This window comes from Notolepis coatsorum (assembly GCF_963971535.1).
Source record: "Notolepis coatsorum genome assembly, chromosome: 1".
Classification (NCBI taxonomy): domain Eukaryota; kingdom Metazoa; phylum Chordata; class Actinopteri; order Aulopiformes; family Paralepididae; genus Notolepis; species Notolepis coatsorum.
In genome coordinates this window covers 161,637,957-161,665,764 of record NC_140165.1, presented here as the reverse complement: position 1 = coordinate 161,665,764, position 27,808 = coordinate 161,637,957, and the positions used below count along the sequence as shown (strand labels likewise).

Below are 27,808 nucleotides of genomic sequence, written 5' to 3'. Positions count from 1 at the left end.
TAACACCACCCCTCCTGGTAATACCATCCAGATAACACCATCCCTCCTGGTAATACCATCCAGATAACACCACCTCCTGGTAATACCATCCAGATAACACTATCCCTCCTGGTAATACCATCCAGATAACACTATCCCTCCTGGTAATACCATCCAGATAACACCATCCCTCCTGGTAATACCATCCAGATAACACCATCCCTCCTGGTAATACCATCCAGATAACACCATCCCTCCTGGTAATACCATCCAGATAACACCACCTCCTGGTAATACCATCCAGATAACACCACCTCCTGGTAATACCATCCAGATAACACCACCTCCTGGTAATACCATCCAGATAACACCATCCCTCCTGGTAATACCATCCAGATAACACCATCCCTCCTGGTAATACCATCCAGATAACACCACCCCTCCTGGTAATACCATCCAGATAACACCATCCCTCCTGGTAATACCATCCAGATAACACCATCCCTCCTGGTAATACCATCCAGATAACACCACATCCTGGTAATACCATCCAGATAACACCACCTCCTGGTAATACCATCCAGATAACACCACCTCCTGGTAATACCATCCAGATAACACCATCCCTCCTGGTAATACCATCCAGATAACACCATCCCTCCTGGTAATACCATCCAGATAACACCACCTCCTGGTAATACCATCCAGATAACACCACCTCCTGGTAATACCATCCAGATAACACCACCTCCTGGTAATACCATCCAGATAACACCATCCCTCCTGGTAATACCATCCAGATAACACCACCTCCTGGTAATACCATCCAGATAACACCATCCCTCCTGGTAATACCATCCAGATAACACCACCTCCTGGTAATACCATCCAGATAACACCACCTCCTGGTAATACCATCCAGATAACACCACCTCCTGGTAATACCATCCAGATAACACCACCTCCTGGTAATACCATCCAGATAACACCACCTCCTGGTAATACCATCCAGATAACACCATCCCTCCTGGTAATACCATCCAGATAACACCACCTCCTGGTAATACCATCCAGATAACACCACCTCCTGGTAATACCATCCAGATAACACCATCCCTCCTGGTAATACCATCCAGATAACACCACCTCCTGGTAATACCATCCAGATAACACTATCCCTCCTGGTAATACCATCCAGATAACACCACCTCCTGGTAATACCATCCAGATAACACTATCCCTCCTGGTAATACCATCCAGATAACACCATCCCTCCTGGTAATACCATCCAGATAACACCACCTCCTGGTAATACCATCCAGATAACACCACCTCCTGGTAATACCATCCAGATAACACCATCCCTCCTGGTAATACCATCCAGATAACACCACCTCCTGGTAATACCATCCAGATAACACCACCTCCTGGTAATACCATCCAGATAACACCATCCCTCCTGGTAATACCATCCAGATAACACCATCCCTCCTGGTAATACCATCCAGATAACACCACCTCCTGGTAATACCATCCAGATAACACTATCCCTCCTGGTAATACCATCCAGATAACACCATCCCTCCTGGTAATACCATCCAAATAACACCATCCCTCCTGGTAATACCATCCAGATAACACCACCTCCTGGTAATACCATCCAGATAACACCACCTCCTGGTAATACCATCCAGATAACACCACCTCCTGGTAATACCATCCAGATAACACCATCCCTCCTGGTAATACCATCCAGATAACACTATCCCTCCTGGTAATGCCATCCAGATAACACCACCTCCAGGTAATACCATCCAGATAACACCACCTCCTGGTAATACCATCCAGATAACACCATCCCTCCTGGTAATACCATCCAGATAACACCATCCCTCCTGGTAATACCATCCAGATAACACCATCCCTCCTGGTAATACCATCCAGATAACACCACCTCCAGGTAATACCATCCAGATAACACCATCCCTCCTGGTAATACCATCCAGATAACACCATCCCTCCTGGTAATACCATCCAGATAACACCATCCCTCCTGGTAATACCATCCAGATAACACCATCCCTCCTGGTAATACCATCCAGATAACACCATCCCTCCTGGTAATACCATCCAGATAACACCACCTCCTGGTAATACCATCCAGATAACACCACCTCCTGGTAATACCATCCAGATAACACCACCTCCTGGTAATACCATCCAGATAACACCATCCCTCCTGGTAATACCATCCAGATAACACCATCCCTCCTGGTAATACCATCCAGATAACACCACCTCCTGGTAATACCATCCAGATAACACCACCTCCTGGTAATACCATCCAGATAACACCACCTCCTGGTAATACCATCCAGATAACACTATCCCTCCTGGTAATACCATCCAGATAACACCACCTCCAGGTAATACCATCCAGATAACACCATCCCTCCTGGTAATACCATCCAGATAACACCACCTCCTGGTAATACCATCCAGATAACACCATCCCTCCTGGTAATACCATCCAGATAACACCATCCCTCCTGGTAATACCATCCAGATAACACCATCCCTCCTGGTAATACCATCCAGATAACACCACCTCCAGGTAATACCATCCAGATAACACCATCCCTCCTGGTAATACCATCCAGATAACACCATCCCTCCTGGTAATACCATCCAGATAACACCATCCCTCCTGGTAATACCATCCAGATAACACCATCCCTCCTGGTAATACCATCCAGATAACACCATCCCTCCTGGTAATACCATCCAGATAACACCACCTCCTGGTAATACCATCCAGATAACACCACCTCCTGGTAATACCATCCAGATAACACCATCCCTCCTGGTAATACCATCCAGATAACACCACCTCCTGGTAATACCATCCAGATAACACCATCCCTCCTGGTAATACCATCCAGATAACACCATCCCTCCTGCAATACATTACATCACTCACTGCCGTAGCTCAGTCTGCTTCAGAACGACTAACAGTGGAACTAGCGAGTGTTGAGCTGTTCTGGGGTTTTAGAACTGCTTCAAGCAATGGCAAAGACCCCATTAAGCACTGTATTCATAGTCCCATTTAGGATTAATTTATGCATCTAATGACCATCTATGAACCAGCAGGGTGCATGAAGATGGTGACCTCCTGGTCATCTGGTCCTCGTGGCCTGATCTACAGTGCACTGCACATTCAGAATGCCTGCTGTATTTCTAAAGAGACAAAAGCAGACGCCGACGTGAGTGCACTGTAACCCAGGGAGACACGTGACGTGAGTGCACTGTAACCCAGAGAGACACGTGACGTGAGTGCACTGTAACCCAGGGAGACACGCGACGTGAGTGCACTGTAACCCAGGGAGACACGCGGCGTGAGTGCACTGTAACCCAGGGAGACACGTGACGTGAGTGCACTGTAACCCAGGGAGACACGTGACGTGAGTGCACTGTAACCCAGGGAGACACGCGACGTGAGTGCACTGTAACCCAGGGAGACACGCGACGTGAGTGCACTGTAACCCAGGGAGACACGCGACGTGAGTGCACTGTAACCCAGGGAGACACGTGACGTGAGTGCACTGTAACCCAGGGAGACACGCGACGTGAGTGCACTGTAACCCAGGGAGACACGCGACGTGAGTGCACTGTAACCCAGGGAGACACGCGACGTGAGTGCACTGTAACCCAGAGAGACACGTGACGTGAGTGCACTGTAACCCAGGGAGACACGTGACGTGAGTGCACTGTAACCCAGGGAGACACGTGACGTGAGTGCACTGTAACCCAGGGAGACACGCGACGTGAGTGCACTGTAACCCAGGGAGACACGTGACGTGAGTGCACTGTAACCCAGGGAGACACGCGGCGACAGAGTGCGTTTGTGCACCGCGTTCTGATGGAGAGAGCTAGCTCCTGTACGCCACTGACCTGTCGAAGGAGTCGGTGGCCATCTTGTACAGGTAGATGAAGAGCTTGCTGCAGTGAGTGAGGGTGGGGCACACACTGTCTCCGACGCAGCCCCCCGCCTCCTCCTCCAGCAGCCTCTGGAAGGGCTGGGCGTTGGAGGGGAACACGCCGGTGGCGCCCAGTTTCTTGACCTCCGAGAAGCAGCCCAGCAGCCTGGTGGAGAGACAGGGAGCTCTGAGTGATGCTCAGTTTGTTCTCATTTCTGATCACCCTAGACATTGATATGCATTGAATTCATAAAACGGATTTATTTCACACATAATCTCACCAGGGTTCCCACAGACATTGCACAATGAAATTCAAGGACTTTTCCCAGCACTATTTTTCATTTTAAATGGGCATTTAAAAGGATACAATTCACCTTTAAATGCTGTTTTTTTTTATAGAAAAAATTATCAGATCCAATATGTATGGCTTAAAACCAATTTGCGACAATTAGTTCCACTTTAAATAAATCTTGATTCAGAAAATGTTTATCATGGATGAACAAAACTTTGATTGATTTGAATTTCAAGGATTATTTAAGCACCTTGTCATAAAAATAATTGGCTGTTTTCAAGGAATTCCAGGCCTTGACTTTTGTCAAAGATCAAGCACTTTAAGCACTTCAAGGACCTTGTGCGAACCCTGTCTCACACACATAATTTTCTTTTAAAGATTTTGTCTTATTCTTTTCTGTCCATGCTGTACATTTCAGAAAATAAGATGATACTTAACTCCTGTTAATCAAAAAAAAAAAGAGAATAGGACTGCACTTTTTAATAATATATTGCCACACGGATCTCAGTGTGCATTCCGGCAATTCAGTGATTGAATTGACTTGGCAGAACCCACGCTGAAGAAGGGCGTCTTGCCCGCAACATCCGTGTGGCAATATATTATTAAAGAGTGGAATTGGAGCGCTGTCATGGTCTCTTTATTATGATTCATTACATTGAGGACCCAGCACCTATTCTGTGTCTTATTTTCTACAACTCCTATTAAAAAATGCACTTGATAAGGTTCTATAGATAACATTTGTATGTAGAATAATATATATATATTTTTAAATAATACAAAAAAAGTATAGCTTTTCCCCCAAAAAAAACAACTGATTAATGAATTTATAATAAAGAAAATGTTGGCAGGTCCAAAATGAATGTTGTTGTTTACATGTTGCAGGCATGTATCCCCTCCCTACTTCCATTTCCCCTCATGGAATCCACCAGATTGGATAAATGACATGCTCAGTGCACTAGTGGCTGAATGTTATCTATATAGCACCTTTAAGATGACGATGATTGTCCATTACGTTTTGGAGCGCACCGTCCGAAGCGAGCTTTTACCTGACGGCGTCGGCCAGCTTCTCGTACTGGATCTCTGTGCGGAAGAAGTGAGAGTTGGCAGGCTCGTAGCGCATGGCGGCGGTCAGTGTGCAGAACACAGTGTGCAGCAGCTCAAAGACCTGGTTCTGGTTGGCGCGTTCCCAGCCGTGGCGCGGAGGCTGGCACAGCGAGCGCTCCATGGCCACCAGCAGAGACGTGACGTAGACAAACCCGCCCACCTTGCGGAAGACGGTGCGCGTCCGGTGGCTCTCACGCAGCACTGCCAGCAGAGCCTGGGAGGGAGGGAGGGAGGGAGGGAGGGAGGGAGGGAGGGAGGGAGGGAGGGAGGGAGGGTGGGTTAGGCTGAGGGTTCAGCGTGGTGACGTATCTCAAAGCTCAAACTGCTTAGGGTTTAGTAGACAGTGTTGGTATACTGGTATAGACAGTGTTGGTATACTGGTATAGACAGTGTTGGTATACTGGTATAGACAGTCTTGGTATACTGGTATAGACAGTGTTGGTATACTGGTATAGACAGTGTTGGTATACTGGTATAGACAGTCTTGGTATACTGGTATAGAGAGTCTTGGTATACTGGTATAGACAGTGTTGGTATACTGGTATAGACAGTCTTGGTATACTGGTATAGACAGTGTTGGTATACTGGTATAGACAGTGTTGGTATACTGGTATAGACAGTGTTGGTATACTGGTATAGACAGTGTTGGTATACTGGTATAGACAGTCTTGGTATACTGGTATAGACAGTCTTGGTATACTGGTATAGACAGTGTTGGTATACTGGTATAGACAGTGTTGGTATACTGGTATAGACAGTGTTGGTATACTGGTATAGACAGTCTTGGTATACTGGTATAGACAGTGTTGGTATACTGGTATAGACAGTGTTGGTATACTGGTATAGACAGTCTTGGTATACTGGTATAGACAGTGTTGGTATACTGGTATAGACAGTCTTGGTATACTGGTTGGTATACTGGTATAGAGAGTCTTGGTATACTGGTATAGACAGTATTGGTATACTGGTATAGACAGTCTTGGTATACTGGTATAGACAGTGTTGGTATACTGGTATAGACATGGTATAGACAGTCTTGGTATACTGGTATAGACAGTCTTGGTATACTGGTATAGACAGTGTTGGTATACTGGTATAGACAGTCTTGGTATACTGGTATAGACAGTCTTGGTATACTGGTATAGACAGTGTTGGTATACTGGTATAGACAGTGTTGGTATACTGATATAGACAGTGTTGGTATACTGATATAGACAGTGTTGGTATACTGGTATAGACATGGTATAGACAGTGTTGGTATACTGGTATAGACATGGTATAGACAGTGTTGGTATACTGGTATAGACATGGTATAGACAGTGTTGGTATACTGGTATAGACAGTGTTGGTATACTGGTATAGACAGTCTTGGTATACTGGTATAGAGAGTCTTGGTATACTGGTATAGAGAGTCTTGGTATACTGGTATAGACAGTCTTGGTATACTGGTATAGACAGTGTTGGTATACTGGTATAGACAGTGTTGGTATACTGGTATAGACAGTGTTGGTATACTGGTATAGACAGTCTTGGTATACTGGTATAGACAGTCTTGGTATACTGGTATAGACAGTGTTGGTATACTGGTATAGACATGGTATAGACAGTCTTGGTATACTGGTATAGACAGTGTTGGTATACTGGTATAGACAGTCTTGGTATACTGGTATAGAGAGTCTTGGTATACTGGTATAGACAGTGTTGGTATACTGGTATAGACAGTGTTGGTATACTGGTATAGACAGTGTTGGTATACTGGTATAGACAGTCTTGGTATACTGGTATAGACAGTCTTGGTATACTGGTATAGAGAGTCTTGGTATACTGGTATAGACAGTCTTGGTATACTGGTATAGACAGTGTTGGTATACTGGTATAGACAGTGTTGGTATACTGGTATAGACAGTGTTGGTATACTGGTATAGACAGTGTTGGTATACTGGTATATACAGTCTTGGTATACTGGTATAGACAGTCTTGGTATACTGGTATAGACAGTCTTGGTATACTGGTATAGACAGTCTTGGTATACTGGTATAGACAGTGTTGGTATACTGGTATAGACAGTGTTGGTATACTGGTATAGAGAGTCTTGGTATACTGGTATAGACATGGTATAGACAGTGTTGGTATACTGGTATAGACAGTTTTGGTACTGGTATACCCCCCCCCCGTGGCTAGAGACACAGACACAACCAAACACATAACCCGCCCCAGGCTGCCTAGTGGAGATACCCAGCGAGCTGGAGTCATGAGTCTCTGTGGTGAACTATAAATAACATCTCCTGTTGCACCCAAGGTCAGTGATAGTGGGACCTTTTATTTTATTTAGACAACAAACAGTTGACAAAATCCATCGCCCCCAGAAGCAAATCAAAGTCACTGGCGAAGTGGTATGTTAATAACTATGTTAATAGGGGGGGGGGGGGGGGGGGGGAAGAAGTGAAAACACAGCGCTAAGCTGCTCTGAGGAGCCAGTAACATCCTGTATAATAATCTGTGACTCAGCAGACTGTGTATAAATGACTTGCCGTTACACAACTCACACAGGGAGCTCAGGATATCCTCTCTGCATTAGAGCTGTGGACACAGACAACCTCTTTAGCGCAGCCTCGTATGACTTGTATGAGCTGAGCGATAGTGGCAGGGTGTGTGGCTCTACTGCCTCTTCATGTCTATGGGGGATTCAGGCTAACGGACTAATTAGCTTCACTCCAAGCCCCTTTTGTGAGTCAGGACAATTATTTTGTCAAAATACAAGCACATCCCAGACTATGTGAGGATTCCTTTTCTAAAATAAAATCTCATTAGAGGTAAAATCCTCAATTTATTTCCTCTTAAAAAATTAATTGGATGTGTTCAGCTTTTTGGGACGTTTAAAAAAAATTCAATCATTAAATCGATTAGATGAACGGCAGTGAAAGACTTATGGAATCATTTAGCTGTAGACTCACAAGCCACAAGGATTAGCTGACACAGAGAGAGACAGAGACAGCGAGAGAGACAGAGAGCGTGAGAGAGAGCTATTAGGAAATGCAATTATGCATAGGAGGGGGGGGGGGGGGGGGGGGTATAGTGTACGCTAAGTACTTTCTCCTCACCCTCAGTATATCGGTCTGGCAGTGTGTTATAGTATATACTAATGTACTTTCTCCTCACTGTCAGTATATCAGTCTTGGTGTGTTATAGTGTGTACTGTGTACTCTCTCCTCACCCTCAGTATATCAGTCTTGGTGTGTTATAGTGTGTACTGTGTACTCTCTCCTCACCCTCAGTATGTCGGTCTTGAGCTGCAGCTCCGCAGAGGGTGCAGAGTGCATGAGTCCCAGCAGGGTGCCCATGTCGTCATCTCCGCTGGGCGACAGCACCAGCTGCTGGATGATCATCAGCGAGTGCTCGCGACACTGCCGGTACTTGACGATGTTGTGGACACAGCGGGCCCCGCCGAACTCCCTGAACAGAGCTGCAGCGGAGGAGAGCGAGAGGAAACTGATGTTAGGAGAACTCCCTGAACAGAGCTGCAGCGGAGGAGAGCGAGAGGAAACTGATGTTAGGAGAACTCCCTGAACAGAGCTGCAGCGGAGGAGAGCGAGAGGAAACTGATGTTAGGAGAACTCCCTGAACAGAGCTGCAGCGGAGGAGAGCGAGAGGAAACTGATGTTAGGAGAAAGTGGCGTTTTCAGCCGTATCAGCTTCCATTTATGTATGTACATTGAGAGGAGAAGAGAGGTGATGAGAGGAGAAGAAAGGAGAAGAGAGGAGGTGAGGGGATGAGAGGAGAAGATAGGAGGTGAGGGGATGAGAGGAGAAGATAGGAGAGGTGAGTGGATGAGAGGAGAAGAGAAGAGTGGAGAGGAGAAGAGATGTGAGGGGGTGAGAGAAGAGAGGAGAGGTGAGTTGATGAGGAGAGGAGAAGATAGGTGAGGGGATGAGAGGAGAGGAGAAGAGTGGAGAAAATAGGTGAGGGGATGAGAGGAGAAGAGAGGAGAGGTGAGTGGATGAGAGGAGAGGTGGAGAGGAGAGGGGAGGAGAAGAGTGGAGAGGAGAAGATAGGTGAGGGAATGAGAGGTGAGGGAATGAGAGGAGAGGAGAATAGTGGAGAAGAGAAGATAGGTGAGGGGATGAGAGGAGAAGAGAGGATAGGTGAGTGGATGAGAGGAGAGGTGGAGAGGAGAGGGGAAGAGAAGAGTAGAGAGGAGAAGATAGGTGAGGGGATGAGAGGAGAGGAGAAGAGTGGAGAGGAGAAGATAGGTGAGGGGATGAAGGAGAAGAGAGGAGAGGTGAGTGGATGAGAGGAGAGGTGGAGAGGAGGGGGGAGGAGAGGAGAGAAGAAGAGTGGAGATGAGAAGAGAGGTGAGAAGAGAGGAGAGGGAATGAGAGGAGAGGAGAAGAGAGGTGAGGGGATGAGAGGAGAAGAGGTGAGGGGATGAGAGGAGAGAAGAGACGTGAAGAGAAGAGAGGCGAGGGGATGAGAGGAGAGGAGAGGAGAGGAGAGAAGAGAGAGCGAGAGAGATATGGGGGTTGACGGTTGCTCTCATCTAGTCTAAAAGAGGTAAAGAGAGGGTGGAAGGTGTCTGTGTGTGAGAGGCAGAGGGGAAGAGAGAGGGACAGCGAGACTGTCTTTGCAGCTGTACATAGCTGTGCATATTTAGAAGGTTGAGTGCATTATCGCGTGTATGTACATTGCGTGTCAGTGTGTGTGTGTGTGTGTGTGTGTGTGTGTGTGTGTGTGTGTGTGTGTGTGTGTGTACCTGCGTTAGTGTTGGATCCCTGTAGCAGCACAGTGAGCGTCTCCATCACCAGCCAGGCCAACTGTTTCTGCTCCTCTGCCACTGAATTATTCTTATCACCTAGAGAGGAGAGAGAGAAATACAGAGAAAGAGAGAGACAGACAGACAGGCAGACAGATAGAGAAAGAGAGATAGAGACAGAGAGAGGAGAGACAGACAAGACACAGAGAGACAGACAGAGATAGAGATAGAGAGACAGAAAGAGAAAGAGAGATAGTGAGACAGAGAGAGGGGGAGAGACAGACAGACATCTTAATCATATATTATCTACAATAGCTTGCACAGGCTATACAGTAGTTCAACGTCTATGACATCATCTAAACTGAGATACCGTATTGCTTTGATAACAGAGGTGTCATTCCTGTCATACCAATAAAGCATATAAAAGGCTACCGTGTGATTTGGATTAAATTGACTAAATTGAGGTTTGGGGGGTGTGGGGGGCAGGAGGGGGAGAGAGAGAGAACGGAGAGGCAAGGGTGAAGCCAATAAATAAAAAGAGAAGGGAGGGAGGAGGAGTAAGCCTAAGACAGAAAGAGGATAGCGGTTGAAAAGGAAAGATTAGAAATTAATTACGATGAAAGGAGAAAAAGAGAGGGGCAGTCAGTGTGAGTGTGTGTGTGTGTTCATACATTCTTGACAACCATGAGTGTGCTCTCCCGTCATCTCGGGAATGATTGACTCATTGACACCAGCTGAGTGATGGACTGATTATTAGACACCAGCTGATTGTGGATATCAAGAGCAACCTTTCACAAAATAAAGTTGTTGCTTCCTTGATACACGGATTCTGTTTGTCAGCGTTTTTTATTACTTCTTTCTATATACTGTGTAGTCTGTGTTATGATGTCTAGCCAATTCGCAATATCCGACATTCGGGATCATCCCTATGTTCCCCGGGTCCTATGTTCCCCGGGTTCTATGTTCCCCGCTTTGATTGATTAATAGATTGAACATTTTATGAATTTTTATTATTTTATTAATTATTAATGTCCGCCTTGTTTCGAACGGTTAAGCTTAGGCCCTCTTTCGAAGGTTAAGGTTAGAGTTTGGAATCAGGGCTGGTGGTCTAAAATTTTCAATCAATCAATCAAAGCGGGGAACATAGAACCCGGGGAACATAGGACCCGGGGAACATAGACATGCTCCCCGACATTCAACTTACATACACACAGCATCACACCACATCATCACACTCTCTCAAAGCTCTTATGTGCTTAATCAGCACCGCCCATCCGACAGCTGGTGGAACGTTATCAAATGTGAGGTCTCAGAGTCTTCTATTGAGTTCCACCTGTTAACATCCTAAGATCTCAGCATGTTAATTAGTGTATTCTATTGAGTTCCACCTGTTAACATCCTAAGATCTCAGTGTTAATTAGTGTCTTCTATTGAGTTCCACCTGTTAACATCCTAAGATGTTATCACTCGGTTGAGAGAGTGAACAGTTTTAAAGGAAAACGGCAACATTTTGGGAAATTAGCTCATTTGCCATCTTCCCTGGAGTTAGACAAGAAGATACATACCTTTGTTGTCTCTGTGCGTGCAGTAAGCTTAGGGAACGCCCGCTCCGTTAGCTTACAGTAGCTTAGCTTCATCAATGGAAGTGGGTCAGACTTGTACCCTCAAGTTCCCTACAGTTCCCTACAGTCACGAAAGGATCCGAACCGATTGTAGTTTATGGATACCATGACTTAAAATCATCTTACCTTGACGATTAAAAGCCTCCCCAATTTTGAAAACAGTATTCCCATGGCTGGTGTTGATATACTGCTACTGTAGCTAATGAAAAACAACAACCGGACACTCAAGCAGATAACGAGGGTAACAACTTCCGGTCGGGGGGGTTCCAAAATAAAAGAGCGACGTCTATATAGCAGCGGAAATACGTTTATTTTGTACATTATCTAACGTTAGCACGAACCTAAACTAACTTTAGGTTAGTTGTAACGTTAGTTTAGGTTCGTGACAGTGTTATCAAGAAGGCACGACAACGCCTCTACTTCCTTAGGCGCTTAAGGAAGTTCAACGTGAGTCAGAAGATCCTCAAGAACTTCTACTCATGCACAATAGAGAGCATCCTGACTGGCAATATCACCTCCTGGTTTGGGAATAGCACTGCACAAGACCGCAGTAGACTACAGAGAGTGGCCCGTTCAGCGGAACGCACAATTGGAGGGGGGCTTCCCACTCTCCAAGGCATTTACAACAAGCGGTGCATGGGCAAGGCTAAGAGAATAATCAAAGACCCCAGCCACCCAAACAACTGCCTCTTTGAACTGTTGCGGTCAGGCAAGCGATACCGGAGTCTCATGGCAAGCACAGAGAGACTCAGAAGGAGCTTCTATCCCCAGGCCATCAGGATGCTCAATGATCAATGAACAATGATTGAACAATGAACAATCGTAACAACCATCAAATGCACTCACAGCACACACATCCACATGCACACACTCACTTTAAACAAACAACTCACTGCAGCACCCACTTTAGAACACCTAAACACACTTTATATTTATTGGCAAAGAATTTGCACTACAACCCATACCTCATTACACCTTACTGTAAATTGTACCTAAATTGTACCTCATCCCATCTCTGCATTGTACTGTATAGTATATTGTATTGTAACTCAGTTACTTTTCTACTCTGCATTGTACATTGTATATATTGAACACTTGTCTACGTACTTGATTTCTATTTTATACTTACTATACTTTTTATACTTATCTATTTTTATCTAGCACAATCTCTGGAGCAAAACAGAAAGAAGCATTTTATATAAAAGTATTCTGTACTTCTGTATGACAACTAATAAAGAAACTTGAAACTTGAACTCGAAGATCTCAGCGTGTTAATTAGTGTCTTCTATTGAGTTCCACCTGGTAACATCCTAAGATCTCAGCGTGTTAATTAGTGTCTTCTATTGAGTTCCACCCGTTAACATCCTAAGATCTCAGCCTGTTAATAAGCATCTGAAATTCCGGACCATGGCAACATAAAAAAAGGGATTGACAATATGTTATTATCCTCATAAACCAAAATCATTCGAGCCCAGCTCTCGGCGTTGCTACCGGCTTGGCTGGTCGTTCATACTAACACAATTGGCAGTGTTAGGGGTGGGAAAGCCGGTGGGTGGGGATTGGACGTTGTGGACAACGACTCCTACAGGTCGGTTGGTGCGCCTGTACAGCAGAATCAGGAAGTATCGGGGGCAGCGTGAGCCTCCCATGCGTTACTCCTCGCCACTGAGAGATCGCGCTGTTCAGGTGAAAAGATGCGACAGCTGCCTCCTCGTGTACCGGAGGGGACACGTGATGCAAGGCTTGGTCCTCACTGCAGCCGACCAGTGCGAGGCATAGTCTAGCAACATTCGAGACAGGGGAGGGGAGAATTGAAGGGAGAATTGGCGAGGCGAAATTGGGATGGGAGAAAAATAAGGAGAAAAAGTGGATAAAAAAATAAATAAAACAAAATCATTGTAAATCTTGACATTTTGTGGCCTCAAAAAGGTATGTTCTTACTCAGTACCCAGACACAGTAGCAAAGAAAGTGTTCCCATGGCAAGCGGCTTAGTAGTAAAGCGGTCCAAACCTTGTTCGTTGTTGTGCGTGTGCTGCTGCGTGGTGGGCTCCTTGAGCAAGGCAGCATACTTGTGCAGCAGGTTGACCAGCACCTCCAGCAGGCCCACCTCTCGGAGCACGTCGCTGAACAGCGGGTCATGGCGCGCCAGCTTCAGCAGGGTGCGTGTGGCCGTGATGCTGCAGGCGTACGACGTGCTGGACTTGAGCAGGACGCTCACGCTGAACAGCTCCTTGCAGGGAACGTAGTTGAGGCTGAAGACGACCAACTCCAGCAGCTCAAAGTACTTGACCTGCGACTCGGGGAGCTTGGCCACTCGATCGGCGAACTGCGACAGGGTGTGCTGGGCCTCCAGGATGAAGTAGTTGGCAGGCTCGGCGGCGTAGATGTTGCCGATGGCGTCCAGCAGCGTGCGGGCCAACCTGTTGGTCTTGGCTCGCAGGAAGGCGTTCTGGAGCACAGAGAAAGCCTGGATGTTCCGCACCGCCTGGCCTGTGGAGCCGGGACAAAGAAATACATGTAGATATGAAAGAGAGTAGTAAGAGAGCAGCACAGAGTATCATAGTAACATAGTAGTACAGAGTATCAAAGGTAGTACAGAGTAGGGCTGCACGATTAATCGTAAAAAGAAATCTCGATCTCGATTCCTAGACCTATGCGATCTCATTTCTAAATTATGACGATTTTTTAACTAAATTATATATTTTTTTAACTTTTCAAGCACTTTCATTATGTTATGTTTAAGTTTAAGTCAAGCACTTTGATATGTTATGTTGTCTGTTTAGGAAAGAGTGCAATAAATGATTTTATCGAAAAGATTTAAATCGTGTTCTCAATTCTTAGAGAAAAAAATCGTGATTGACATTTTAGCAAGAATCGTGCAGCCCTAGTACAGAGTATCATAGTAACACAGTAGTACAGAGTATCATAGTAACACAGTAGTACAGAGTATCATAGTAACACAGTAGTACAGAGTATCATAGTAACACAGTAGTATAGAGTATCATAGTAACAGTAGTTGTTACAAAGGGTCAGATTAAACCGAATATATATATTTATTGCTTGAGATCCCATGTATAATATTTGTATATCGTTTGATATCCCTTGTATATTCTTTGTATATATACACGGAATATCCCTTTACCTAGGTACAAGCCAGACCATAATATTCGTTCTCCTATTGGACAGCGACCCCCTAGGCGCCAACGGCCATACCCCCAATGCCGAGTTCAAAGCCACCGCCAAGGCTTGTCTCAACATGCCCAGTTTTGCGCAGTAATACGAGACAGAACTGAGGTTGGCACTAGATTATTCACCTTACGTATAAATACGGCGCAGGTGGATACAGCAGTTAGTTACCCTCAAACGTTAAAGCCTTCACCACGAGTGAAGTGAGCAACTTTGCGTCTAAATAGAGCACTTATAACCGCGTGCGAATAGGATAGTAAAAGTGTCAGAGCTTAGTGAAATAACGTCAAGTTCGACCTAGTTAATGTGAAGTACCGTGCACAGGAGAATCTACACCGGTGAATGCAGAGCCTTTTCCGGCTGGATTATATTGATTTTGGTACCGTGGTTGCTGGAGCAGAGAACCGTCTACCCCGCTGCTGTGTGGGATTTACCCGTGAGGAGCATCACTCGAGCCCATCTCTAGGAAGAGGCTGGCTGGCTTTCATCCATGCTGCACGCATACTTGGATTATAGCTGCTGCTTTCGTCTGCCGATCGAGGGGAGTATATGTACCGCCTCCCGTAGCTGGAGCTTATTGATTCCTCGTTGATCCAGACTTTTGCATCCGAACATTCCTCCCCCCTACTGGCTTACAACCGGAGGGAACCCCTTAGTATCTCCAGCTGACCTACGAGTGTGCCTTATATAATTCTTATGCTACAGGTGGTATTAATTATCCCCATCGTAATCTGCTCATGGATTTACGCTCTTGACCTATTCATGCACATTCTTCGCCTTACAAGCGCAACTCTAATTCTTAATAAATGTAAGATAATCTTGGTGCTCTTCTAATAAATATTACAAACAGTACTTTCCTTGTTAAGCCGTGTTATTGTGTGGGTGTTCATCACATATACCTGTGTACTGTATGGCCAGTAGTAATGTACATAACTCAGTAGTGGTTTAATGATACCATACTTATTCAATACAGTCAGGGAATTGTACCCCTCAGTTACAGTAGTAGAGTATCATAGTAACACATTAGTATAGAGTATCATAGTAACACAGTAGTAGAGTATCATAGTAACACAGTAGTAGAGTATCATAGTAACACAGTAGTATAGAGTATCATAGTAACAAAGTAGTAGAGTATCATAGTAACACAGTAGTAGAGTATCCTAGTAACACAGTAGTAGAGTATCATAGTAACACAGTAGTAGAGTATCATAGTAACACAGTAGTAGAGTATCATAGTAACACAGTAGTAGAGTATCATAGTAACACAGTAGTAGAGTATCATAGTAACACAGTAGTAGAGTATCATAGTAACACAGTAGTAGAGTATCATAGTAACACAGTAGTAGAGTATCATAGTAACACAGTAGTATAGAGTATCATAGTAACACAGTAGTAGAGTATCATAGTAACACAGTAGTAGAGTATCATAGTAACACAGTAGTATAGAGTATCATAGTAACACAGTAGTAGAGTATCATAGTAACACAGTAGTAGAGTATCATAGTAACACAGTAGTATAGAGTATCATAGTAACACAGTAGTAGAGTATCATAGTAACACAGTAGTAGAGTATCATAGTAACACAGTAGTAGAGTATCATAGTAACACAGTAGTATAGAGTATCATAGTAACACAGTAGTAGAGTATCATAGTAACACAGTAGTAGAGTATCATAGTAACACAGTAGTAGAGTATCATAGTAACACAGTAGTATAGAGTATCATAGTAACACAGTAGTAGAGTATCATAGTAACACAGTAGTAGAGTATCATAGTAACACAGTAGTAGAGTATCATAGTAACACAGTAGTACAGAGTATCATAGTAACACAGTAGTATAGAGTATCATAGTAACACAGTAGTAGAGTATCATAGTAACACAGTAGTACAGAGTATCATAGTAACACAGTAGTAGAGTATCATAGTAACACAGTAGTAGAGTATCATAGTAACACAGTAGTAGAGTATCATAGTAACACAGTAGTACAGAGTATCATAGTAACACAGTAGTAGAGTATCATAGTAACACAGTAGTAGAGTATCATAGTAACACAGTAGTAGAGTATCATAGTAACACAATAGTACAGAGTATCATAGTAACACAGTAGTACAGAGTATCATAGTAACACAGTAGTACAGAGTATCATAGTAACACAGTAGTACAGAGTATCATAGTAACACAGTAGTAGAGTATCATAGTAACACAGTAGTAGAGTATCATAGTAACATAGTAGTAGAGTATCATAGTAACACAGTAGTAGAGTATCATAGTAACACAGTAGTATAGAGTATCATAGTAACACAGTAGTAGAGTATCATAGTAACATAGTAGTAGAGTATCATAGTAACACAGTAGTAGAGTATCATAGTAACACAGTAGTAGAGTATCATAGTAACATAGTAGTAGAGTATCATAGTAACACAGTAGTAGAGTATCATAGTAACACAGTAGTATAGAGAATCATAGTAACACAGTAGTATAGAGTATCATAGTAACACAGTAGTAGAGTATCATAGTAACACAGTAGTAGAGTATCATAGTAACACAGTAGTAGAGTATCATAGTAACATAGTAGTAGAGTATCATAGTAACACAGTAGTAGAGTATCATAGTAACACAGTAGTATAGAGTATCATAGTAACACAGTAGTAGAGTATCATAGTAACATAGTAGTAGAGTATCATAGTAACACAGTAGTAGAGTATCATAGTAACACAGTAGTATAGAGTATCATAGTAACACAGTAGTAGAGTATCATAGTAACACAGTAGTAGAGTATCATAGTAACACAGTAGTAGAGTATCATAGTAACACAGTAGTACAGAGTATCATAGTAACACAGTAGTAGAGTATCATAGTAACACAGTAGTAGAGTATCATAGTAACACAGTAGTAGAGTATCATAGTAACACAGTAGTAGAGTATCATAGTAACACAGTAGTAGAGTATCATAGTAACACAGTAGTATAGAGTATCATAGTAACACAGTAGTACAGAGTATCATAGTAACACAGTAGTAGAGTATCATAGTAACACAGTAGTATAGAGTATCATAGTAACACAGTAGTACAGAGTATCATAGTAACACAGTAGTAGAGTATCATAGTAACACAGTAGTAGAGTATCATAGTAACACAGTAGTAGAGTATCATATTAACACAGTAGTAGAGTATCATAGTAACACAGTAGTACAGAGTATCATAGTAACATAGTAGTAGAGTATCATAGTAACACAGTAGTAGAGTATCATAGTAACACAGTAGTAGAGTATCATAGTAACACAGTAGTAGAGTATCATAGTAACACAGTAGTAGAGTATCATAGTAACACAGTAGTAGAGTATCATAGTAACACAGTAGTAGAGTATCATAGTAACACAGTAGTACAGAGTATCATAGTAACACAGTAGTATAGAGTATCATAGTAACACAGTAGTAGAGTATCATAGTAACACAGTAGTACAGAGTATCATAGTAACACAGTAGTAGAGTATCATAGTAACAGTAGTACAGAGTATCAAAGTAACACAGTAGTAGAGTATCATAGTAACACAGTAGTACAGAGTATCATAGTAACACAGTAGTAGAGTATCATAGTAACACAGTAGTACAGAGTATCATAGTAACACAGTAGTAGAGTATCATAGTAACACAGTAGTATAGAGTATCATAGTAACACAGTAGTAGAGTATCATAGTAACACAGTAGTACAGAGTATCATAGTAACACAGTAGTAGAGTATCATAGTAACACAGTAGTACAGAGTATCATAGTAACACAGTAGTAGAGTATCATAGTAACACAGTAGTAGAGTATCATAGTAACACAGTAGTACAGAATCATAGTAACATAGTAGTAGAGTATCATAGTAACACAGTAGTACAGAGTATCATAGTAACACAGTAGTAGAGTATCATAGTAACACAGTAGTAGAGTATCATAGTAACACAGTAGTAGAGTATCATAGTAACACAGTAGTACAGAGTATCATAGTAACACAGTAGTAGAGTATCATAGTAACACAGTAGTAGAGTATCATAGTAACACAGTAGTAGAGTATCATAGTAACACAATAGTACAGAGTATCATAGTAACACAGTAGTACAGAGTATCATAGTAACACAGTAGTACAGAGTATCATAGTAACACAGTAGTACAGAGTATCATAGTAACACAGTAGTAGAGTATCATAGTAACACAGTAGTAGAGTATCATAGTAACATAGTAGTAGAGTATCATAGTAACACAGTAGTAGAGTATCATAGTAACACAGTAGTATAGAGTATCATAGTAACACAGTAGTAGAGTATCATAGTAACATAGTAGTAGAGTATCATAGTAACACAGTAGTAGAGTATCATAGTAACACAGTAGTAGAGTATCATAGTAACATAGTAGTAGAGTATCATAGTAACACAGTAGTAGAGTATCATAGTAACACAGTAGTATAGAGAATCATAGTAACACAGTAGTATAGAGTATCATAGTAACACAGTAGTAGAGTATCATAGTAACACAGTAGTAGAGTATCATAGTAACACAGTAGTAGAGAGTATCATAGTAACACAGTAGTAGAGTATCATAGTAACACAGTAGTATAGAGTATCATAGTAACACAGTAGTACAGAGTATCATAGTAACACAGTAGTAGAGTATCATAGTAACACAGTAGTAGAGTATCATAGTAACACAGTAGTAGAGTATCATATTAACACAGTAGTAGAGTATCATAGTAACACAGTAGTACAGAGTATCATAGTAACATAGTAGTAGAGTATCATAGTAACACAGTAGTAGAGTATCATAGTAACACAGTAGTAGAGTATCATAGTAACACAGTAGTAGAGTATCATAGTAACACAGTAGTAGAGTATCATAGTAACACAGTAGTAGAGTATCATAGTAACACAGTAGTAGAGTATCATAGTAACACAGTAGTACAGAGTATCATAGTAACACAGTAGTATAGAGTATCATAGTAACACAGTAGTAGAGTATCATAGTAACACAGTAGTACAGAGTATCATAGTAACACAGTAGTAGAGTATCATAGTAACAGTAGTACAGAGTATCAAAGTAACACAGTAGTAGAGTATCATAGTAACACAGTAGTACAGAGTATCATAGTAACACAGTAGTAGAGTATCATAGTAACACAGTAGTACAGAGTATCATAGTAACACAGTAGTAGAGTATCATAGTAACACAGTAGTATAGAGTATCATAGTAACACAGTAGTAGAGTATCATAGTAACACAGTAGTACAGAGTATCATAGTAACACAGTAGTAGAGTATCATAGTAACACAGTAGTACAGAGTATCATAGTAACACAGTAGTAGAGTATCATAGTAACACAGTAGTAGAGTATCATAGTAACACAGTAGTACAGAATCATAGTAACATAGTAGTAGAGTATCATAGTAACACAGTAGTACAGAGTATCATAGTAACACAGTAGTAGAGTATCATAGTAACACAGTAGTAGAGTATCATAGTAACACAGTAGTAGAGTATCATAGTAACACAGTAGTACAGAGTATCATAGTAACACAGTAGTAGAGTATCATAGTAACACAGTAGTAGAGTATCATAGTAACACAGTAGTAGAGTATCATAGTAACACAATAGTACAGAGTATCATAGTAACACAGTAGTACAGAGTATCATAGTAACACAGTAGTACAGAGTATCATAGTAACACAGTAGTACAGAGTATCATAGTAACACAGTAGTAGAGTATCATAGTAACACAGTAGTAGAGTATCATAGTAACATAGTAGTAGAGTATCATAGTAACACAGTAGTAGAGTATCATAGTAACACAGTAGTATAGAGTATCATAGTAACACAGTAGTAGAGTATCATAGTAACATAGTAGTAGAGTATCATAGTAACACAGTAGTAGAGTATCATAGTAACACAGTAGTAGAGTATCATAGTAACATAGTAGTAGAGTATCATAGTAACACAGTAGTAGAGTATCATAGTAACACAGTAGTATAGAGAATCATAGTAACACAGTAGTATAGAGTATCATAGTAACACAGTAGTAGAGTATCATAGTAACACAGTAGTAGAGTATCATAGTAACACAGTAGTAGAGTATCATAGTAACATAGTAGTAGAGTATCATAGTAACACAGTAGTAGAGTATCATAGTAACACAGTAGTATAGAGTATCATAGTAACACAGTAGTAGAGTATCATAGTAACATAGTAGTAGAGTATCATAGTAACACAGTAGTAGAGTATCATAGTAACACAGTAGTATAGAGTATCATAGTAACACAGTAGTAGAGTATCATAGTAACACAGTAGTAGAGTATCATAGTAACACAGTAGTAGAGTATCATAGTAACACAGTAGTACAGAGTATCATAGTAACACAGTAGTAGAGTATCATAGTAACACAGTAGTAGAGTATCATAGTAACACAGTAGTAGAGTATCATAGTAACACAGTAGTAGAGTATCATAGTAACACAGTAGTAGAGTATCATAGTAACACAGTAGTATAGAGTATCATAGTAACACAGTAGTACAGAGTATCATAGTAACACAGTAGTAGAGTATCATAGTAACACAGTAGTATAGAGTATCATAGTAACACAGTAGTACAGAGTATCATAGTAACACAGTAGTAGAGTATCATAGTAACACAGTAGTATAGAGTATCATAGTAACACAGTAGTACAGAGTATCATAGTAACACAGTAGTAGAGTATCATAGTAACACAGTAGTAGAGTATCATAGTAACACAGTAGTAGAGTATCATATTAACACAGTAGTAGAGTATCATAGTAACACAGTAGTACAGAGTATCATAGTAACATAGTAGTAGAGTATCATAGTAACACAGTAGTAGAGTATCATAGTAACACAGTAGTAGAGTATCATAGTAACACAGTAGTAGAGTATCATAGTAACACAGTAGTAGAGAGTATCATAGTAACACAGAAGTGAGTAGCATTGTAACAGAGTACTGAGTATCATAGTAACACAGTAGTAAGAGTATCATAGTAACACAGTAGTAGAGTATCATAGTAACACAGTAGTAGAGTATCATAGTAACACAGTAGTACAGAGTAATCATAGTAACACAGTAGTAGAGTATCATAGTAACACAGTAGTACAGAGTATCAAAGTAACACAGTAGTAGAGTATCATAGTAACACAGTAGTACAGAGTATCATAGTAACACAGTAGTAGAGTATCATAGTAACACAGTAGTACAGAGTATCATAGTAACACAGTAGTAGAGTATCATAGTAACACAGTAGTATAGAGTATCATAGTAAACACAGTAGTAGAGTATCATAGTAACACAGTAGTACAGAGTATCATAGTAACACAGTAGTAGAGTATCATAGTAACACAGTAGTACAGAGTATCATAGTAACACAGTAGTAGAGTATCATAGTAACACAGTAGTAGAGTATCATAGTAACACAGTAGTACAGAATCATAGTAACATAGTAGTAGAGTATCATAGTAACACAGTAGTAGAGTATCATAGTAACACAGTAGTATAGAGTATCATAGTAACACAGTAGTAGAGTATCATAGTAACACAGTAGTAGAGTATCATAGTAACCACAGTAGTAGAGTATCATAGTAACACAGTAGTAGAGTATCATAGTAACACAGTAGTACAGAGTATCATAGTAACACAGTAGTATAGAGTATCATAGTAACACAGTAGTATAGAGTATCATAGTAACACAGTAGTACAGAGTATCATAGTAACACAGTAGTAGAGTATCATAGTAACACAGTAGTATAGAGTATCATAGTAACACAGTAGTACAGAGTATCATAGTAACACAGTAGTAGAGTATCATAGTAACACAGTAGTATAGAGTATCATAGTAACACAGTAGTACAGAGTATCATAGTAACACAGTAGTAGAGTATCATAGTAACACAGTAGTACAGAATCATAGTAAACATAGTAGTAGAGTATCATAGTAACACAGTAGTAGAGTATCATAGTAACACAGTAGTATAGGTATCATAGTAACACAGTAGTAGGAGTATCATAGTAACACAGTAGTAGAGTATCATAGTAACACAGTAGTAGAGTATCATAGTAACACAGTAGTAGAAGTATCATAGTAACACAGTAGTACAGAGTATCATAGTAACACAGTAGTATAGAGTATCATAGTAACACAGTAGTAGGAGTATCATAGTAACACAGTAGTACAGAGTATCATAGTAACACAGTAGTAGAGTATCATAGTAACACAGTAGTACAGAGTATCAAGTAACAAACACAGTAGTACAGAGTATCATAGTAACACAGTAGTAGAGTATCATAGTAACACAGTAGTACAGAGTATCAAGTAACACAGTAGTAGAGTATCATAGTAACACAGTAGTACAGAGTATCATAGTAACACAGTAGTAGAGTATCATAGTAACACAGTAGTACAGAGTATCATAGTAACACAGTAGTAGAGTATCATAGTAACACAGTAGTATAGAGTATCATAGTAACACAGTAGTAGAGTATCATAGTAACACAGTAGTACAGAGTATCATAGTAACACAGTAGTAGAGTATCATAGTAACACAGTAGTACAGAGTATCATAGTAACACAGTAGTAGAGTATCATAGTAACACAGTAGTACAGAGTATCATAGTAACACAGTAGTAGAGTATCATAGTAACACAGTAGTAGAGTATCATAGTAACACAGTAGTAGAGTATCATAGTAACACAGTAGTACAGAGTATCATAGTAACACAGTAGTAGAGTATCATAGTAACACAGTAGTAGAGTATCATAGTAACACAGTAGTAGAGTATCATAGTAACACAGTAGTAGAGTATCATAGTAACACAGTAGTAGAGTATCATAGTAACACAGTAGTAGAGTATCATAGTAACACAGTAGTAGAGTATCATAGTAACACAGTAGTAGAGTATCATAGTAACACAGTAGTACAGAGTATCATAGTAACACAGTAGAATAGAGTATCATAGTAACACAGTAGTACAGAGTATCATAGTAACACAGTAGTAGAGTATCATAGTAACACAGTAGTACAGAGTATCATAGTAACACAGTAGTACAGAGTATCATAGTAACACAGTAGTACAGAGTATCATAGTAACACAGTAGTAGAGTATCATAGTAACACAGTAGTAGAGTATCATAGTAACACAGTAGTAGAGTATCATAGTAACACAGTAGTAGAGTATCATAGTAACACAGTAGTAGAGTATCATAGTAACACAGTAGTATAGAGTATCATAGTAACACAGTAGTAGAGTATCATAGTAACACAGTAGTATAGAGTATCATAGTAACACAGTAGTAGAGTATCATAGTAACACAGTAGTACAGAGTATCATAGTAACACAGTAGTAGAGTATCATAGTAACACAGTAGTAGAGTATCATAGTAACACAGTAGTAGAGTATCATAGTAACACAGTAGTAGAGTATCATAGTAACACAGTAGTATAGAGTATCATAGTAACACAGTAGTAGAGTATCATAGTAACACAGTAGTACAGAGTATCATAGTAACACAGTAGTAGAGTATCATAGTAACACAGTAGTAGAGTATCATAGTAACACAGTAGTACAGAGTATCATAGTAACACAGTAGTAGAGTATCATAGTAACACAGTAGTACAGAGTATCATAGTAACACAGTAGTACAGAGTATCATAGTAACACAGTAGTACAGAGTATCATAGTAACACAGTAGTAGAGTATCATAGTAACACAGTAGTAGAGTATCATAGTAACACAGTAGTAGAGTATCATAGTAACACAGTAGTAGAGTATCATAGTAACACAGTAGTAGAGTATCATAGTAACACAGTAGTATAGAGTATCATAGTAACACAGTAGTAGAGTATCATAGTAACACAGTAGTATAGAGTATCATAGTAACACAGTAGTAGAGTATCATAGTAACACAGTAGTACAGAGTATCATAGTAACACAGTAGTAGAGTATCATAGTAACACAGTAGTAGAGTATCATAGTAACACAGTAGTAGAGTATCATAGTAACACAGTAGTAGAGTATCATAGTAACACAGTAGTATAGAGTATCATAGTAACACAGTAGTAGAGTATCATAGTAACACAGTAGTACAGAGTATCATAGTAACACAGTAGTAGAGTATCATAGTAACACAGTAGTAGAGTATCATAGTAACACAGTAGTATAGAGTATCATAGTACCACAGTAGTAGAGTATCATAGTAACACAGTAGTAGAGTATCATAGTAACACAGTAGTATAGAGTATCATAGTAACACAGTAGTATAGAGTATCATAGTAACACAGTAGTATAGAGTATCATAGTAACACAGTAGTAGAGTATCATAGTAACACAGTAGTATATAGTATCATAGTAACACAGTAGTATAGAGTATCATAGTACCACAGTAGTAGAGTATCATAGTAACACAGTAGTATAGAGTATCATAGTACCACAGTAGTAGAGTATCATAGTAACACAGTAGTACAGAGTATCATAGTAACACAGTAGTAGAGTATAATAGTAACACAGTAGTAGAGTATCATAGTAACACAGTAGTAGAGTATCATAGTAACACAGTAGTAGAGAGTATCATAGTAACACAGTAGTAGAGTATCATAGTAACACAGTAGTAGAGAGTATCATAGTAACACAGTAGTAGAGTATCATAGTAACACAGTAGTAGAGTATCATAGTAACACAGTAGTATAGAGTATCATAGTAACACAGTAGTAGAGTATCATAGTAACACAGTAGTAGAGTATCATAGTAACACAGTAGTAGAGTATCATAGTAACACAGTAGTAGAGAGTATCATAGTAACACAGTAGTAGAGTATCATAGTAACACAGTAGTAGAGTATCATAGTAACATAGTAGTAGAGTATCATAGTAACACAGTAGTAGAGTATCATAGTAACACAGTAGTACAGAGTATCATAGTAACACAGTAGTAGAGTATCATAGTAACACAGTAGTAGAGTATCATAGTAACACAGTAGTAGAGTATCATAGTAACACAGTAGTACAGAGTATCATAGTAACACAGTAGTATAGAGTATCATAGTAACATAGTAGTAGAGTATCATAGTAACACAGTAGTAGAGTATCATAGTACCACAGTAGTACAGAGTATCATAGTAACACAGTAGTAGAGTATCATAGTAACACAGTAGTACAGAGTATCATAGTAACACAGTAGTATAGAGTATCATAGTAACACAGTAGTAGAGTATCATAGTAACACAGTAGTAGAGTATCATAGTAACACAGTAGTACAGAGTATCATAGTAACACAGTAGTATAGAGTATCATAGTAACATAGTAGTAGAGTATCATAGTAACACAGTAGTAGAGTATCATAGTACCACAGTAGTACAGAGTATCATAGTAACACAGTAGTAGAGTATCATAGTAACACAGTAGTACAGAGTATCATAGTAACACAGTAGTATAGAGTATCATAGTAACACAGTAGTAGAGTATCATAGTAACACAGTAGTAGAGTATCATAGTAACACAGTAGTACAGAGTATCATAGTAACACAGTAGTAGAGTATCATAGTAACACAGTAGTAGAGTATCATATTAACACAGTAGTATAGAGTATCATAGTAACACAGTAGTAGAGTATCATAGTAACACAGTAGTAGAGTATCATAGTAACACAGTAGTAGAGTATCATAGTAACACAGTAGTACAGAGTATCATAGTAACACAGTAGTATAGAGTATCATAGTAACACAGTAGTAGAGTATCATAGTAACACAGTAGTATAGAGTATCATAGTAACACAGTAGTAGAGTATCATATTAACACAGTAGTACAGAGTATCATAGTAACACAGTAGTAGAGTATCATAGTAACACAGTAGTAGAGTATCATAGTAACACAGTAGTACAGAGTATCATAGTAACACAGTAGTAGAGTATCATAGTAACACAGTAGTAGAGTATCATAGTAACACAGTAGTAGAGTATCATAGTAACACAGTAGTAGAGTATCATAGTAACACAGTAGTAGAGTATCATAGTAACACAGTAGTAGAGTATCATAGTAACATAGTAGTAGAGTATCATAGTAACACAGTAGTACAGAGTATCATAGTAACACAGTAGTAGAGTATCATAGTAACACAGTAGTAGAGTATCATAGTAACACAGTAGTAGAGTATCATAGTAACACAGTAGTAGAGTATCATAGTAACACAGTAGTATAGTATCATAGTAACAGTAGTACAGAGTATCATAGTAACACAGTAGTAGAGTATCATAGTAACAGTAGTACAGAGTATCATAGTAACACAGTAGTAGAGTATCATAGTAACACAGTAGTAGAGTATCATAGTAACACAGTAGTATAGAGTATCATAGTAACACAGTAGTAGAGTATCATAGTAACACAGTAGTAGAGTATCATAGTAACACAGTAGTAGAGTATCATAGTAACACAGTAGTATAGAGTATCATAGTAACACAGTAGTAGAGTATCATAGTAACACAGTAGTAGAGTATCATAGTAACACAGTAGTAGAGTATCATAGTAACACAGTAGTAGAGTATCATAGTAACACAGTAGTAGAGTATCATAGTAACACAGTAGTATAGAGTATCATAGTAACACAGTAGTAGAGTATCATAGTAACACAGTAGTAGAGTATCATAGTAACACAGTAGTATAGAGTATCATAGTAACACAGTAGTAGAGTATCATAGTAACACAGTAGTAGAGTATCATAGTAACACAGTAGTACAGAGTATCATATTAACACAGTAGTAGAGTATCATAGTAACACAGTAGTAGAGTATCATAGTAACACAGTAGTAGAGTATCATAGTAACACAGTAGTACAGAGTATCATAGTAACACAGTAGTAGAGTATCATAGTAACA

At 40.2% G+C, this 27,808-nt stretch overlaps 1 protein-coding gene across 1 annotated transcript in view; it reads right to left on the bottom strand.

Moving 5' to 3' along the window:
- The window catches only part of wdfy3 (WD repeat and FYVE domain containing 3), a 415,649-nt gene that overhangs the window by 215,177 nt on the left and 172,664 nt on the right, over nt 1-27,808 (bottom strand). Inside the window, exons 9-13 of the mRNA XM_084308124.1 lie at nt 13,737-14,216; nt 10,104-10,202; nt 8,622-8,815; nt 5,295-5,566; nt 3,931-4,122 (exon numbers count right to left, since the gene is read on the bottom strand). Of these exons, the coding sequence (XP_084164250.1) occupies nt 3,931-4,122; nt 5,295-5,566; nt 8,622-8,815; nt 10,104-10,202; nt 13,737-14,216 (1,237 nt within the window). The remainder of the gene's footprint in view (nt 1-3,930; nt 4,123-5,294; nt 5,567-8,621; nt 8,816-10,103; nt 10,203-13,736; nt 14,217-27,808) is intronic.